The 17,018-nt window shown below is 36.1% G+C and overlaps 2 protein-coding genes across 6 annotated transcripts in view; one reads left to right on the top strand and one right to left on the bottom strand.

Moving 5' to 3' along the window:
• Positions 1 to 8,131: 8,131 nt before the first annotated feature.
• LOC139769988 (cytochrome P450 4c3-like) overlaps positions 8,132 to 17,018 on the bottom strand; it is a 22,884-nt gene continuing 13,997 nt past the window's right edge. For all 4 annotated transcript variants that reach the window (XM_071701565.1, XM_071701564.1, XM_071701563.1 and 1 more), the window contains 6 exons: positions 14,031 to 14,213; positions 10,830 to 10,899; positions 10,563 to 10,692; positions 9,605 to 9,841; positions 9,233 to 9,395; positions 8,132 to 8,988 (listed from right to left, as the gene is read on the bottom strand). In XM_071701565.1, the coding sequence (XP_071557666.1) occupies positions 8,648 to 8,988; positions 9,233 to 9,395; positions 9,605 to 9,841; positions 10,563 to 10,692; positions 10,830 to 10,899; positions 14,031 to 14,213 (1,124 nt within the window). In that variant the 3' untranslated portion in view covers positions 8,132 to 8,647. The remainder of the gene's footprint in view (positions 8,989 to 9,232; positions 9,396 to 9,604; positions 9,842 to 10,562; positions 10,693 to 10,829; positions 10,900 to 14,030; positions 14,214 to 17,018) is intronic.
• The window catches only part of LOC139769989 (uncharacterized), a 26,916-nt gene continuing 23,359 nt past the window's right edge, over positions 13,462 to 17,018 (top strand). The window contains exon 1 of one of the 2 annotated variants that reach the window (XM_071701569.1): positions 13,462 to 13,579. The gene's annotated coding sequence lies outside the window, so the exon portion shown is untranslated. Of the gene's footprint in view, positions 13,580 to 14,803; positions 15,202 to 17,018 lie in introns of those variants that run through there. The other variant, XM_071701570.1, reaches the window with a different exon arrangement.

The following is a 17,018-nucleotide window of genomic DNA, read 5'->3' as shown; positions in this document are numbered from 1 at the left end:
GATAGCACTATGCGTGACCATACGAAAATTTGCTTTTTATACCACGAAGCTAGTATACTAATACGTGATACAGACAACAACTTAAGGATGTATAGGTCGTAGGGGGAAGTGGTGATCATTGATACAGCGGAAACATTGATACAGTCATCATATATATATCTCTGCATGAGAAACATCTAAGAAGGTCACGTATCTATGCATATATGGCGTTATGATACACGAATAACCTAACCACATTTCGTACGCGAACAGTAGCCACTTAATTGATGAATGACAGGTATAAACGTGTTTTGCGTACTCTCATGTAAATATTTTCAAAGTCTTTGAAGCGTGATTTTAACATTAAGCACATTAATCTGATTAATACTAAATAAATATTTCGTCAAAAGTAAAAAACAGTATATCTCTTACTAATTTGTCGAAAATATTGACATGACTTTGTATTATTTTCGGCTGAGAATATATTTTATTATGTATGACGCTGTGGGGCAGATTCGTACACTGACTCGTGGAGCACTTTGATACATATCAATATGTATCTATGTAGTTTATAGTATTAAGTAAGATATTTTTATTTTATTTTAGACGAAAATGGTAAGAACGTACCAAAAAAGACCGATAGGGTCTATATTGATGAAGATGCCGTAAAATTGTTAATTCCGTATAAATAAATCTCTATATACAATAAACATAGCTTGTTTTAATAATAATCCAATTTATTTCTGAATAATATTAATATAGATCACTGAGAATCAGTGCCCCATGCCCGTATCATTGTACCCCGCATATGAGGCACATTGATACGAATTTCATTTTTTACAAAAAATGTTAATATAACATTTCTTATTATTAACCTACAGCAAAAAGGCAATCAAAACACGTAAGTAGAAAGACAAGCCTTTAAATTTAACCTATTACATTTATCTTAATCTATCTGCAAAGTTATTTATTTAACTCTTGAAAAAAATCGTATCAATGTCCCCTACTTCCCCCAGCCCCCTACAGTTCTTGCTAAAAGTTAAACTTTCAATAAAAGAAGACTTTGCATGTATGTCAAACAACTCAAAATTTGTTATATGCTAGAAGGGATTACCGTTAAGCTCAACAGGGTCTTCTTTCCCCGCTAATTTTTCCAAGCCCGTTCCCTTGGCAGTGGTTTCGCTAGATAGTAGATAGGGACAGTGGGAATCTCGTTAATCCATTCATGCGCGTCACTAATTAGATGACGAGGCATTTGGCTACCTTAGTTTGAGTATAATTTTTTGTTATTTAAATAATTAGTATTGTTTAAACAATTAAAAAAATTGTTTTGTTGCAAAAAATTTTGAAACTTAAAATACATTAATACAATATCAATGATGTATGTTTTACATATAAAAAAAGTTTAAGAAATATCTTAATGGTTTATTTATATTTTATTTATATTTACACACACAGCAAAAATGTCGATTCTCTATAAGGGATAATGTTAATTTTATCAATTTTAAACTTAAACGACGTCGGTCGACGTCGGTCGCGACGAGCGTCGAACGTATAATACGGGTGCCCGCAGAGTTGAGCACCGCTTCCCCGTTTCTAGGGCTGCGTTCGGGGAGCACGCTATTAGCGCTATTGCATCATTCTATCTTTATCGCTCATCAAGTGTAGAACAAGGATAGAATAAGCAAATAGCGCTAATAGCGCGCTCCCCGAACGCAGCTTAGGTTACACGCGTTGGCCTGGTCTCGTCTAGCGTTCGTCGACGACGTCGATGTGTATACGTTGCAGCCGCGGTGGCGTATAGCAATGCGCCACTCATAGTCCGTCCGATCCATCACTTACGGTCAGCCTGCGTTGCTCTCGAGTCAAGCTAAAATAGCGTAAAACGCTAATTCAGCAAAAAAAGACTAAATGGTATGGAACAATGCGTCAAGTTGAATCGCAACGGCAAAGTAGGAACGGAAAAATCTTAATAGCAAACACGCTAGAGATTGAAACTTTGGAAGCTACGCAGTTATTCGTATTACTCCAAGGTTGGAATTCGCAGAGTTACCTAACAGCAACATTCCTTAAACCTGAGTCATCTACTATAATTTTTCTTTGGGCAACTTTCTCAATTACCTGTCTCTATAAAATCTAATTGCAATTTGTCGAATTTGTCGAATCAATTATCGTAAATTTTATCATAAACTTTGTGCCGTCAAACAAGAATTGACGGATCCTTTCCACGATCATCCATAGTCTTGCCGATTTAATTCATTGACCTGTAGCGGTTATCGCAACATTGTTATATAACGTTTTCCTGGGCCGTCCTAACTCGTTTCTTCTCCCTTCGCCGTTCCGTCGTTCTCACGCCTTGTTTCTCCTCTCGAATTTCAGGCTCTCATGGTCGTCCGTGCTAGACATAGCACACGTAGCGAGTGTTCGGTGAAACTCGCGGGCCGACACGAGCCTGGAATACGCGAGGAGCTCGAGACTTTCGTTTTTGAAAGAGCCAACTTCGTCACCGAATATGCGTCCTCGTTCGTATCGCCTTTTTAGCGTTCTAAACTACAGCCTCGATCGCCACGGCATTGGCGAATATGTGCGCAGCGTAGGTGCGACAGTTTTAACGAACGAACCGTTCCTTTAAAATCCATTCATGCTGAAATTCACACGTTTCGAGTGCGCGCGCCAAAATCTGTTTACCAAGTTGACAGGTATATACCAGTTTTATAAAGATCTTTATTTAAAAGATCTCTCTAGCAAATAAATTTTATATATTATAATTTTTTAAAAGTGACATCTTGAGATTTAGAGAATTAGGAAATATGACCCTTTTTTATTTTGTAACTTTAGTAAAAACTTAAGTTAAGAGAGTAATTGGAGAATTTTTTTCCAAAAAAACTTTTGAGCCTATTTTCGAGTTAATAAATTTTACAAACGGGGCGCATGTAACACTTTTGCCTCTCTCTCTTCGAATATAGTTTATATCGTGTCCAGCAGCAACTTCTAGTAGCGCCATCAATGGAAAACCTCATTTCTCGACCACCTGTTGCTTGCCCCAACAACTCGATCTGTTCCCGCGCGTGTCCCACACGCGTACCTGCTATTTTCGCATAAATAGATCGCGACCATGCGCGCGCGCGCGCGTTTATCATATCGCTGGATCGCTGAATCTACGTGAGATCTACAAGGCTACGTGAGAGTTCTTTTCGTGACGTGGCCCACGAAAGTTTGCCCCGGCACATCCGTGACCTTCGAAAATTTGAACTTTCACCATCGGGGATGGCCATATATCGCGACGGTGTATAGAGGAATCGCGCGAGTAAAGCCTCTTGCACAATGCCAGGCAACAGGCAATAGGAACAGGGAATAGAAATCAGAAATCATGTATCAATGCAGAATAAACAGTGACACAGGCAATAGACACAGAGTTTCCGTCACGTTGGAAATTCTGTGCCTATTGCCTATTGCCAACTAATCATAACATTCGAATTTTTTAGGTTGTAATTAACGATTTTTTGGTTATTTCCTGTTCCTATTGCCTGTTGCCTGGCATTGTGCAAGGGGCTTAAGATACGTGAGGTATAAAAATAGCCGACGGAAGCGAGTCAACGAGAAGGAAAGTGAAACTCTGTACGCGAACGGGCAGGCAGATATTCTCTATCGTATTAATTGTCATGAGGTTTATTAGGTGCCATTTGACGTTTGTCTGTATTTGTTATCTTTCCTCTCGTCTACGATAATGACCCTATTTATGACCTATTATGCAAGAATATGTACTCTGTCGTGCCTATGATAATGATCTGTAAAATTTCTCTCATAAAATGCGCAACATTTCTTCTTTTCAAAATTTTAAGTACGATAATGAAGTGCGTGATCTATAAATGTATCATGCAGACAAGTAAGAAATATCGGATTGCAATTAACAGACACAGAATAAAGCTTAATATCCTAGAATCGTGCAAATAAAAAAGGAAAACATGTACCGATTACATTTCATTTGTCTAACGGAGTCGAGATTAGTAAGCCGAACTCATATAGCGGGGAGATATATCCAGCCGTTACACCTCATTTTGTTAAAGCAATGTAGGTAACTTCCGTAATTGTTGGCAAAGATGTTAGATAAGCGAAGATAAGAGATAAGCGAGGGAGAAGTGTGTCGGAGCGCGATTCACGTAACCGGCGAACTCGATGGCCGGCATTCCTATCGAGCGCAACAGTCGCTGAGGCCGACGGAAGTAAATCCTCCGGCGCGGTGGCTGATGTAACATCGTGGAGACCCACTGACACGCATTGGTAATGCTTATCCTGCGAGATGCGGAGAAATGCCTCTTCAATTTACGCGCCGTGACACAGAGTTAGAAATTGCATTTTCCGAATTCGTGGGACTACCACGAAAATAACGTGACCGAGAGAGAGTATCGTGTATGTAGAGAAAAATCTTCACTAACGTTTTATTAATTAGAAAAATTTAGGCGTCAGATCGATTCGTCAAGTATGTGAATATTCGCGGTATCTTCGAGACGCCGAGAGAATATAATAACAAGTATCTCTTAATTATTCATTGATTCTGACTTCACAATCTGTGAAACAAAGGCCATAAATAAAAAAAAGTTAAAATAATTGGTTCCATATCAATCTAAAAAATATCTGAATTACCGGCCAAAAATATAAGTAAACAATTTTATTTTTTTGTAATTGCCTAATTTTAATATAGGAGTTTTCGGCTACTATAAATTCGGATGGGATTACCAATACTGAATATGGGTGTTTCTACGTAAATAGCGATTTTTACTGTCCAAGCTTGTTATATGTTCATGATTGAGAGGAGGGTAAGCAAGCGTTGTGAAAGTTCACTACTGCATCGTATTTGAAGTATCGCACAATAATCTGTTAATTGGGGAGTGGCTTATCCAATGGAAACATGCAGAAACTCCTAAAAATGTCAGTTACCTGGCCTGTCCATTGTCGAAAATTCTCTATTCCAGTTACACTTACTCCCTCCAATTGCAAACTCAATTGAAAATTCCCCATGTTCATTCAATCATAATATAGAACTAAGATTTTAACATCATTATTAAACATAAATCTCCCTTTGGAACCGAAAAAACCGGCTTCAAACTTGGTCCGGACATATGGAGTAAAATTGCACATTTTAAATTTTACCGCGGTTCCGCCATGTTGCATCGATTCAATGGGAGTCTGGTGTGGAGATTTCAAGAATTGGACATCAGGTGTGTTGTTTACATTGTTGGTGGTTGGTTGTTTTGAGCGTGATACAATCGTAATCGTGTATTTTACTTGAGAAAAGGTATGTCATAAAATTACGCGTCATTTGCCTGGCACATCTTTTTTTATTATATCGCAGTAAATTTTTCCTTCTAGTGGTAAAATTCTGATGATATTCGGTAGGCTAAACTTGATTTTTAATGGAAATTGGTTTACGTCAATTCAGGAGAAAGTGAGATTAATTCAACCATGAAATGTCAGTCTACTTGGCATGTCATTCACCTGGCCATTCATGGGTTTGACGTTGAAATAAAATCAAACACGGTAAAAAACGTTGAAATAAAATCAAACACGGTAAAATACGGCGAAATAAAATCAAATACGGTAAAATACGGCGAAATAAAATCAAATACGGTAAAATATTTTTTTGGCCCCAAGGGCCCCAAAACGTTTTGGCCCCAAAAACGGAATTTTTTTGACATTTCCTCTCAAAATCACTCATTGTTGAGGTAATTCAATATTTTACTAGACATGCAAAGTCGACTCATTACCGCACTTTACCAGATCACTGATGAATAAGCCATTACTTTCAGGTTTTTGATGTTGTAGTACGCTGGCTTTCAGGGTATGTTTCTGCTTCTATATTCACTCAAAAACAGGAAAAAAAAATTTTTTTTAGGTATGTTTGAAATTGAGATATTTGCAATCTGAAAAAACGCTATTTACGTAGAAACACCCATATACTGATATAATAAAAAATGCTAAAATCGAATTTCGACCTTCACATACATCTTCTGAAAATGTAAGTTTTATATAAATATGTCTATATTATATAGTTTACGTACACAGATGTCTATACTTAACTAAATCGCTAACATCGGGCTTTGGCTATGGAAAAACTGTGTTGGCCGACCTCCTCAAAAAATGACAGCGGTGCGTGTGTATAGTGCGTATGTGATACTCGGTGGGCATGTGTGCGCATGTGTGTGTCGTGAACGACCATTTCTTGAGGAGGCCGAACGATGGGCCAAACCAGGATATCCTGCCGACACACTTTTTTTTCACGGAGTTAGCGATCTAGTTAAGTATAGACATTTGTGTGTACGTGATTGTGCAACTTCGAATATTTTGACATTATAGAATTCTGTTATTACGTAAAATAAATTACATTTTTTTAGGAAAACATTGCTTTTAATGAAAATGGTCTTCTTAAAGACAGTAATAAAGAAAATAAAGAAAATTCGACATTAGAAAAGGTGAATTAATTATTTATTCATGATTGATGATGTAATGACTTTACATATATGCACTGCTGTAAGAAATGATTGTTATACGTAAACATTTTTCAGGTGGTATCTGGAAGGAGATATTTTGGATTCAAGCACATCACGAATACTCAACTGAGCAAGGTCAATGACAGCAGCGTATCGAAGCTAACATGTGACCTTCTCAGTTTAGTTTATGAAAAAACGGAGTTAAGAAATTCTAGTTTGACTGGATCCATAGCCAATGCCAATAAATCCTCAAATCTGGATAAAAAATCGACCGAGAAATTAGACCCTGTTCGACTAAAAGCTGTAGAAAGTAAGAATGTTTGGCGCTCGCCACCTTGTATATATTGTAGTCATTAGTCTAGTCACATTTATCATATTCGCCGTATAATAGTTTTTCTAGTATCTATAATTATTTGATGTATTTTCGGTGACTCGCGCGAAACGTCGGCGGATCGCGATCGACGCGTAGGATCGATATTTTCGCGACTCACCAATCGGTGCTGCCCTCGTTCACCCCACGAGGGCACCCGCCTGAGGAAAGAGCAAGTACTCGCTCGCGACACTTTTCCAGCGCCGCGAGTACGGGCACTCATCGTCACGACGTCTCGGGGTGCACACGCTATACGTGCACACTCGAACATCCGGGAGCCACATAGAGCTCGCTCTCCGGAAGAGGGATCGCTTTTCTCTGCCTTGCCTTGCTTGCCTTACTGCCTTGCTTGCTGCTCTGCCTTGCCTTGCTTGCCTGGCTGCCTGCCTTGCCTGCGCTTGCTGCACGTGCTGCCCACGAGCTTGCTAGAGAGACGAATCCTCCAGGAGACGACGACCTCCCGAACGGTGAGTCGCATTTTGATTTACGTTAATTCGCTTTGGGGAGACGATACACACCTCCCCTGGTCCTTCGAGTCACGTATTTCGCATTTTTCGCAAATCCGGGAACGGTTATACCACCCCCCGAGCAAAGAAATTTGTCAATTTAATATAATTTGTGAATATAAAATACATAATATATATTTAAAATCGAGCATAAATGTCTGAATTATGCTATTCAAAAGTATATATATGTATATAATTAAATTTGGTATATAGAAAGAGGATTTTTCATTCTGTTGTCCTTTTTTCAGATTTTATTTATGAGAAATTCGGCAAGACAGACGACAATACGAAATTATTCCGTAGTGCTGTCCGAAGCAAGTGCAACAATGCCAAAAAAAAGTGCCGGTTAAATTATAAGATCGGTTCGACTACTGATTATCAATTCAAGTCATAGTTAAACAAATTCTGAAGAATTATAAAAGCGATCAGTATTAATACAAATAAGATTTATTGTTTAAAAAACTAGATTTTAGAATTTGTTTTAAATAACTGTGCAATAAGAAACAAATAATTTTATTTTGATCATTTTTTTTTAAATAAGATGTTTTATTTCAAGCAGATGATAATAGTATATAAACAGTTTTTTTTATATAGATAAATTAGTTTATATATATATAAAGTTATATCAATAAGTGTATTATATATAAAAATATATATATAAAATAAACAAAATTCAATATATTACGTTTGTTATTTACATGATATATATAATATAAAATTGTGGGAAAAATCAATTATTTAAAAATTGTAATATTTGTACATTTAATTTATTTAAAATTAATCAATTGGATCGATTATATATTCAGACATTTTTATCAAACAGGATAAATTAACTGTAATATATACGTATATATATATATAGGAAAACAATCTGCAGTGTATAATTATATAATACATATATTTTATATATATATTTTTTATATGTATTATAATTATACACTACAGATTATTTTCCTATAATCCCACAGTGATATTACAGGCTATTATTATCCTGTAATATCGGCAAGATATTACAGGCTATTTTCCTGTAATATTTTCCTGTAATCCGAGCGTATAGTACGAAAATATTACAGTATATTACAATACTTCAGTCTGTAATTTCGTGTGATACTTTTATGTAGTTCCTGTAATATAATTTTCTGTAATCCGCTGTAGTTTCTTTCCGTGTAAGGGCTTCTATTATATTTCAGATGCTCAGTTTCGAGGGTTGTAAAAAAGAATTTCTGAATTCATCTTGATGCCGATCTGTACCCTTCGAAAGAAAATAAGTAGAAGTAATCAGTGGTGTGGGAAAAGATCGCGCTCTATAATTCGCGCGGGGTGATTTTGAGACGAAGTCCATTTGCGTTGACCAACACCAATTCGGATATAAGGCGCAACTGGTCCTCCCTATCGAAAGCCTCCACGCGGAAGGCTTTCAGCACGTTCAAGACGGCTACTTTAATAACTAGCGTGGCGAACTTCCAGCCAATGCAATTGCGCGAGCCGGCGCTGAATGGGATGAAGGCGTAAGGGGGTAACTTGAGGTCGTCGGATAAGAATCGTTCCGGACGATAAATGTCTGGCTCCGGGAAGTGACGGGCGTCGCGATGCAGCAAATAGGAGTTGATAAGAACTGTCGAGCCCGATGGGATTTGATTGCCGACTAAAAATGAAGAAATCTCATATAAATTGAAATTTTCCGTACGTTATGCGATTGCTGACTGTACGATAGCAATAGTTATTTATTGCATTTTAATGTCTGTCATCCGACAGTTATATTAAAACAGCGCTCTACTAATATTGATTGATCTATATGATATATTTAAATATATTATATCGATTACCATGTAATAGTGTAACGCACTGATATAACATTTCAGAAATTGAAGATAATGAGAGATATTTACTTATTTCAATCGGTTTATAAATTTGCCTCGCTATAAGCGGAGCCACCGGATACAATCTCCACTGTTCCTTGATACAGGCATCCAACCACGTTAATTTTTTTATATTTTCCAAGGTAATCTCGTCATTGCCCAGCACGTCGTTGTATTCGTCCACAATTTTTTCCTGAAGAAAAAACAAGGAGACGTTGATGTTAAATTAATATTAAAAGTATAAAAAGAAGAAATAACGTTCGATTAGCTTTTCAACACTTGAAATTTATTTTACAATTTAAGAAATACATCTAATGCGCATGAGATACAAAAATCTTTTTCAAGTGTGTCAAAAATATATCGAAAGATACAGCGAAAACGGTGCGATATGAAAGGACGTACTTGATATTCGGGATGTCGTCCCAGCACGTAAAGTGTCCAGGATATGCTGGTGGCCATTGTGTCGTGTCCAGCGAACATAAAAGTATTCACTTCTTCGCGAATGTCCTCGTCTGAAAGGACGGTGCCGTTATGCGATATCTCCAACAGCAAATCCAGGAGAGCTCGTCTCTTCTTCGTCGCATTGTTGTAGTTATTATCACATTTGAATTTCCAATCAGCCTTTCTTTCGACGATTACCTGCAGATTATACATGTTTTCTAGATATTCTTCGTACTTTACAGATTCGCAAGTGGGATGTCGAGAGCGAAGAAGTATTGTGAGTCAGCTTTCTTATCTTTCCGTACTCTTATACAATTTTCCGATTTAGAACGTATGCTCGAAAAAGTCTAAGACTGAATTTACTGTAGAAGAAAGTCAGAGATATAAAAAGTGACGTTTTCTTTATATAACACATGATAAGACCGCCGCGTAGAGCAATCGCGCTAAAGAAAGAAAAAAGATATTTCTCTTTTTTTTCATACACAAATGTGCTGTCTAAATTTGAAATTGAAATAAATTGATTCAAATCGAAATTTAGAATCAGTGATTGATTTTGATTCATACACAAAATGGCAATGAGATTGCAAACGACTGCGATTGCGTTAATCTCCGTTTATTATTTTGGCAAGAACATCACTCTGCGATAAGCAATGATCTCTGACGAGACTGAAGTAACTATTGAAGTTAACCAGAAGGCTTTATCTGTCCGGACTCATTTAAAACTTGGGATAATTATTATTTCGCCTCGTGGCGATCGTGGCGCAGAGACAAGTACGCTGCTCTAGTGAGCCTGAGACCCGAGTTCAAATCCGACCGAAAACCGGTCGGTTTTTATACGATCGTCACCTCTCGGCGGTAATGGCAACCCACCGAGAGTATCTTGCCACGCTCGATCACGACACGCTCGAGAAAGAATTACCTTGTCGACTAACTTCTGTATCGTGTTCTGAATCAAGTGGTCGTGTTCTTTGCCTGGTGTGGTCAGTCGGAAAATCAAATCCGATGAGATCCACACGTTTGTGAATCGCATCTGTACAATGGATGCGACTCTGGAAAGTGGAAACAAATATTTTTTTTTAAATAAAGTTCGACGTATATATGTATATGTATATGGTATTATATATATTATATAAAATTGTCAAAAACGTCAAAAATAAAAGCAATTTCGGAAGAATCGCGAATTTACCTGTTCACAGCTTTAACGTATTCATCATTGCAGTTCTTTTGTGCGTTAAGTTTATAGCCCATTGCAGTATCTACAATAAAATCAGCAAAATTAAATTAATTAATTAAATTATTGAAATTAAGTTTAGACAAAGAAATTTTGTAATCTGTGATGCAATATTTCAATATATACCGCGATATGTAACACGATTGATAAATTTAAATTTTGCAATTCAACTATTTAATAATTAACATGTATGGATAAATAATTATATATAAGCGTATGATAACATTTAATAATACTAAATTAAAACAATAATGTGCACTATATTGCGCTAAAAATTAACTGTGTGTCATTATGGGATAATTGTTGTTATCCACATAGTGGCTGGTGTAATGTAGATAACACGTGTGTAAAACGTGCGTTTATTTCGCAATGCATTTATTTTGACAACGCTCATTTGTGACCAGTAGACGATCGGCGAGCGATAATAATCGATCGTGCATCCCTTTTCCTTCAACTAATTCAAAATTCTGAGTATTAAATAAGTCAGATCAACCAAAAGCTTAATTACAAATGTTTATTTTCGCGAGTATCGTCTTATAACAGTAAATAAATGGCAGATTTAATTACGTTTAATCGGGGCTCGGATGATCTCGCAAAACCTAGGCTTGATCTGCTCGATAAGGATTTGCTGATCAAGACAGGGCAAACCAGCGAGAAAAGTACCGATTGTGAGAATGCTTTTAACGAGGATTCGAGGTCGCGCGTTGACGGTGCGGGTGATGGCGAAAGTTCGCCAATTTTCAAAACTTCTATCTCAAAGTCCAAGCAGAAGAAGGTTATTTCTATGTCGTCGATCTTACGACTATCTACTCCGCGAAGAAGTTATAAATCTAACGATCCGCCAGATTTAACTAAAGTATGGGACACAAAAAGATGTATATAATAATTATGCTATTACCAAGATCCAGCGCGGACCGTAAATGACGATTTAGTTTAAAATCTATTTGATATCATAACGGTCGTATAATTCTCGTATTAAACCACGGACTCTTCTCAATTGAATCTCGCCCTAAAGAAACGCGCTAGCATAGTTATTTTGCAGTTTCATAATATTTTAATTCATATATTTTTGAGAGTAGTTATTTTCGCTCCCGGCGCGTATTTTTAGACTATGGACAAATGTTTAAAAAATTCTTAAATCTCTTTATCTTAAGATACAAAAAAGTATTCATATTCTCTTTGTATATTAAATATATTCATCTTCTATCTAATTTTTTATACATTTATTTTATAATTAATATCGAAGATAACTGTTTGAGCATGAAATGTAACGCATAGGAAGCAATTTTCATTTTAATGATCCACATATCGCAAAGTTTAATTGCTTGATTAATCGCTAAATATGTATTATAAAATCGTTAAATTCATATAGGTAAAGATATCCGCGTTGCTTTACGAGATAACAGAGCGGACAACTCAACTGGCTCAACCTCGATCTCGCGTAATAGAGGCTCAAGTTTCTCAAAAGACTCTGAAAAGTAAAGTCCCAAAATCGACGTCTCGCATAATCGATCTTGCGTGTCCAAAAGTGATTCACGATTCAGCACCGAAACCCATTAGTTTCGTCTCACCAAGCGCGCTTAAAGCGATCGGTTAGTAATTTATTCGCCTGAAACGTGTTTAGCGATCTTTTAAACTTAAATTATCAGCATCGCAATCTCTACTCTATAAATTTTCGTAGAAAAAATAATAAAATTGAAAATAAATCAAATCTTTGTAAAAATTTCGCGCGGAATACAAGCGATTGCTAATTGAAGTATATAATCCACCAATATATAAATCTGGATAACAAAATGTCAATCGTGCATTATCGTGTGGTCCTACTCGTTGCAAATGCCGCAGCTACGGAGCGGATAATTGAGTTATCGCAGCCGCGGAAGAATCGGCGTTACACGTTACCGAGACGTAAGACACAGATACATCGATCGTGCAATCTGAGAATTCGTGGTTTGTCCAAGCAAATGGAATCGAAGCAAATAGATTATTCTCGTGTCAAGGCGAAAATACTTTATTCGCCGGAGGAAGATAAATTGGACACGAAGAAGTTATTTCAAGGATCTTTACAGTAATCAAGTTTCTGATGTTGATAACATTTTTTTCTTTATATTATACCACGATTTATAAAAGTGAAGTATCATTGCTATTGATAGCAAGAAGAAGCGTAAAGATATTTCCTGATGCACGGAAGTATTTCAGTATTTTAATCAGAGCAGTCGAAGGCCGCTCTGCGGCAATCATTTAGCGCATCTTTGTGTCAATCCCCTTTATTAGCGTTACTATTTATCTCGCGTATTTTTTTCTCGGATGTATCACTGTTTTTCAAGCTTTAATCACGCTATATGAATTCGTTCCAAATAAGAAAAATCCCCATTCCTATCGACCGTTTGAAGGAGGATCAATATGTCCCTTTGGAATCTCGCAGAGATCCCTTTTCGACCTTCGAAAAATTGCGGATTAATATAATTGTTAATGACGCAACTCGCTTCAGCTTGACTTCGGACGTCGGCCGTGACTTGACACGTACACGAAGAAGATTCAAACGGAAAGATAAATTGAGATTGCCGAAAGAAATGAGAAAACGACAGTCGTCGCCACGTCGTCTTAGCGATACGAACTCGGACAGAAGCGTTGTTATTGTGGGACTGGACTGGGAAAAGAGACCCCGATTTAATGTTGCTTACGAATCACGCGCGGATCGCGACGTTGTAAGTCGTCAAGAATAACGAAAGGCGTTCATTAACCAATGATCGAATTATCGAAATTTCAAGGCAAATTAATGCTCTAACGTGACATGTACTTTTGACAGAATTTTTTGATGTGCCCTGTTCAACGTCAAAAGTCAATACACGGACATACAGTTTCTTTTAACATATGTATCTATAACTTAACGGAACATTTTAATAAAGTTCTACTGATTCCGAAAGCAATGAGATTTATTAAAAAATAATAGCTTATTTGCAATGAGTCGATTGATGTGTTTGTGTTAATTGGGGACAGTTCTAAAATTATTTTAATAAAATCACCGAACTAGAGTGATAAATTATTGTTAGAAACATTCCTAAACTATACTTGACAAAGCTCGTCTCTCGGTATATACTGTGGTGTTTCTTCCGTGGGATTGTTTACGTTGAATACTATTGCATTTCTTGAACTCACCGCATATAATGTCGAGAGCGGCGCGTTTCGCGTAAGGAACAACATCGAACCACTTGCCCACTTCCTTCTCGAGGCAGGAAATTAAAACTCTCGTCTCTTCCTTCACGGGTTTCAAGTAAACTTCAAGGAGGTCACTGTGGAAGCACGACGTCAGCAACTTCCTGCGGAAGTGCCATTTCTCACCTGAAAAAGATACCATACATAATTTTTATTGTGACAGTTATAAGTGTATCGCTGTGTCCGCGTCAACGAGACCGAAGAATTAATAGTTTATATATTATAAAAGAAATTCGCGTTCAAATTGGGGCTCTTTTCTTTAAATGGTCCGAAAATTGGACTCACCATTATTAGAAAATTCGTAAAAATTCAAGGAACGTTGGCGTTGACATGTATTTCAAACGATATTTTGCACTGGTATTGAAAATTAAGAATAAGAATTGGCAGTTTCATTATAATTTATAATGCGCAAAAGATAAGACAAAAATTATTCTCGTACAAAAAAAAGAAATGTTAAATCAACACTTATATACGCAACAATCTATAATCTTGAAATAAAATTATATTGCGTTAAACGAAGAAAACTTGCTTGAATGAAGTCATTTATATAGTTAAACGAAGGCTATGTTTCAAAATATATTTCCAGCACTGGCATTGAATTCTGAAATACAGCCGTTTTATATAGTTCAATCTTATCAGAAATTCTTATCAGAAGATTATAGATTGTTGCGTATACGCATATACGAAGTATATATAAGTTTTATTTGACACTTCTTTTTTTCTATGTGGGTCAACGAGTCAAGAGTCATGAACGTGGATACGATAAACGGAACGAGTTCGAGAGGAATTTTTTTTTAGATTATATATAATTCTTGGAATTTTACTTTATTTATCGCATTCGCGATATATGATAGCATTCTCGTGTTTACGGAATAAAAATATAAACAAAATTTGCGCGGAAATTTAACGAGGATGAACGTTTCAATACTGATTGTGAGAGTAACGTCAACAACAAATATACAACAAATTAATGAAATAATACATCTGCATCTGTGTGTGTGCGCGCGGATTTTCGAAATACTGTACTTTGGATTCGCACGAAGTTTAAAGTTCTCTTCGTATAATTTTTTCATTGCGTTCGTGTACTCGACAGTTTTTTGCGTGTAAACTCAAGGTAAGATCGATTGCGAACGGTAATATCCTTATTTTTATTTTTTTGCTAGTTTTAGTGGCAAGGTAATCTGAATGCTGGATTAATTTGCGAATCATCTTCTTCATAATTACTTTATTCTCGAAGCAATGTAATATCGCTTAATCAAATTTAACCGATATTTGCAATTTTAAGCAGTTGCCTGATCCTCGCACTTTATATTGTTCATTACTGTTATTAATGTTAATGCTACATTTAGCGAATTAAACAATGCAATTTCGTGCGACGTGTAATAATTAAGGCAGTAACATGCAGGCAGTATTCCGCAAGAAAAACGATAAAGTGTTCTAGGGCTCATTTTAAGCAAAAAAGTTCAGATATACGCTATAAATCAATTCAGCTCACTTATATAGACAAGTTTTTTAATATTTAACAGGCGAGAAATATCAGACATTTATAACTTTTATTAAATAACTTTTATTACTTTATAATTTTGTTAGGTAAATATTATTTTCCTAATTATAATATTTATTCACAAATAATGAGATTTGTTCAAAATGTCCACTTTCTGCTTGTTAACATGCTGCTTATACTATAGCTACTTTTAATGTCATTATTATTGAAGAAAAAGATTACGTTATGAAGAATTTCTTGTAAACGTATAATCTTTTCATCAATTTGAGTTATCTTTTTTTAATAAGACAAAAAATTGTTTATTTTAAAGTGACTTGAATCATGATCACTAAATGTAATGTCTAAAATATCTTGGCATTAATTTATGATTCACGAATAATCATAAAAACGGGAAAAACACTTGTGACTTTAGTTATGACGAGTAAACGCAATGTCTAAAATAACTTGGCATTAATTTATGATTCATAATCGAGAAAAACACATCGACACATGTGCCCGTTATTTTTATTGAGCCATAGCTATAAATAATTCATCGGTTTCACTTGCAGAGCAAAATTTGCATCTAACATGTAACAGAGCCGATTATTTAAGCGATAAAAGTGATGAATATTTTTAGCATCATCTTTTTAATCGCTAATACGTTTTTCTTCTGTAAAATCGATAACATCTATACATTATCAGTATACAGCGAAACGGTCGTATATTCTTCGGCAAATATATACCAACGGAACACGAAAGTTCACTGAAATTTAAATGAGAAAGGGTATCCTAAGAACGTGCATTGTAGCCACGAGTTAAGAAAGTCGAACACATTACAATCCGGATACAAGACTTTTAGATATTCAAATACTTTCAAAGAGCACTAGGTAGTGACGCTGAAAGAGCTTGTTTTCGATCCTAATCGAAAAGTCCGAATTTAAAATAAGTTCTGAACTATAAACCCATACGCACTTATCTCTTTTACGAGAAGACCTAAGCTCGATTCGGAAATTCGACTCAACATTGCAACATCGGAATCTCGCGATATTGCTTAACTCGCGATGCTACAAAGTTTAATAACATCATTATTACGAATGGCCAGTGGCACACATCTCTCGCGTGCCGCACACTTTTTGAGCGCGTGCCGGCAGTTTCGGATCTAAAGATAAAGTAAACATCCGGATATGATATTCTTTCGATCTTACAAAACTTTAAATCTCGCGTATTAATTTAGATTCTGATCAAACTTCAATTTAAATTTTAAATTTAAACCTAAATTTCATAATTAAATTCTAAATTAAAAATATACTTTCAAAATAAGAGAAACAACAGGTTTCTTGTTATCAAGTATTTTTCCGCTTGATTAGTCTAAGACGCTTAAGCGCCAATCATTATCGATAATCATATTAAAATGATTCATCTAAACGTGAATCTGGCTCACCTATCAC

Source organism: Temnothorax nylanderi, unplaced genomic scaffold, assembly GCF_030848795.1.
Source record: "Temnothorax nylanderi isolate EJ_2023f unplaced genomic scaffold, tnyl_v1.0 TNYL_tig0026_pilon, whole genome shotgun sequence".
NCBI lineage: Eukaryota > Metazoa > Arthropoda > Insecta > Hymenoptera > Formicidae > Temnothorax > Temnothorax nylanderi.
This window is presented reverse-complemented; position numbering and strand designations above follow the sequence as displayed.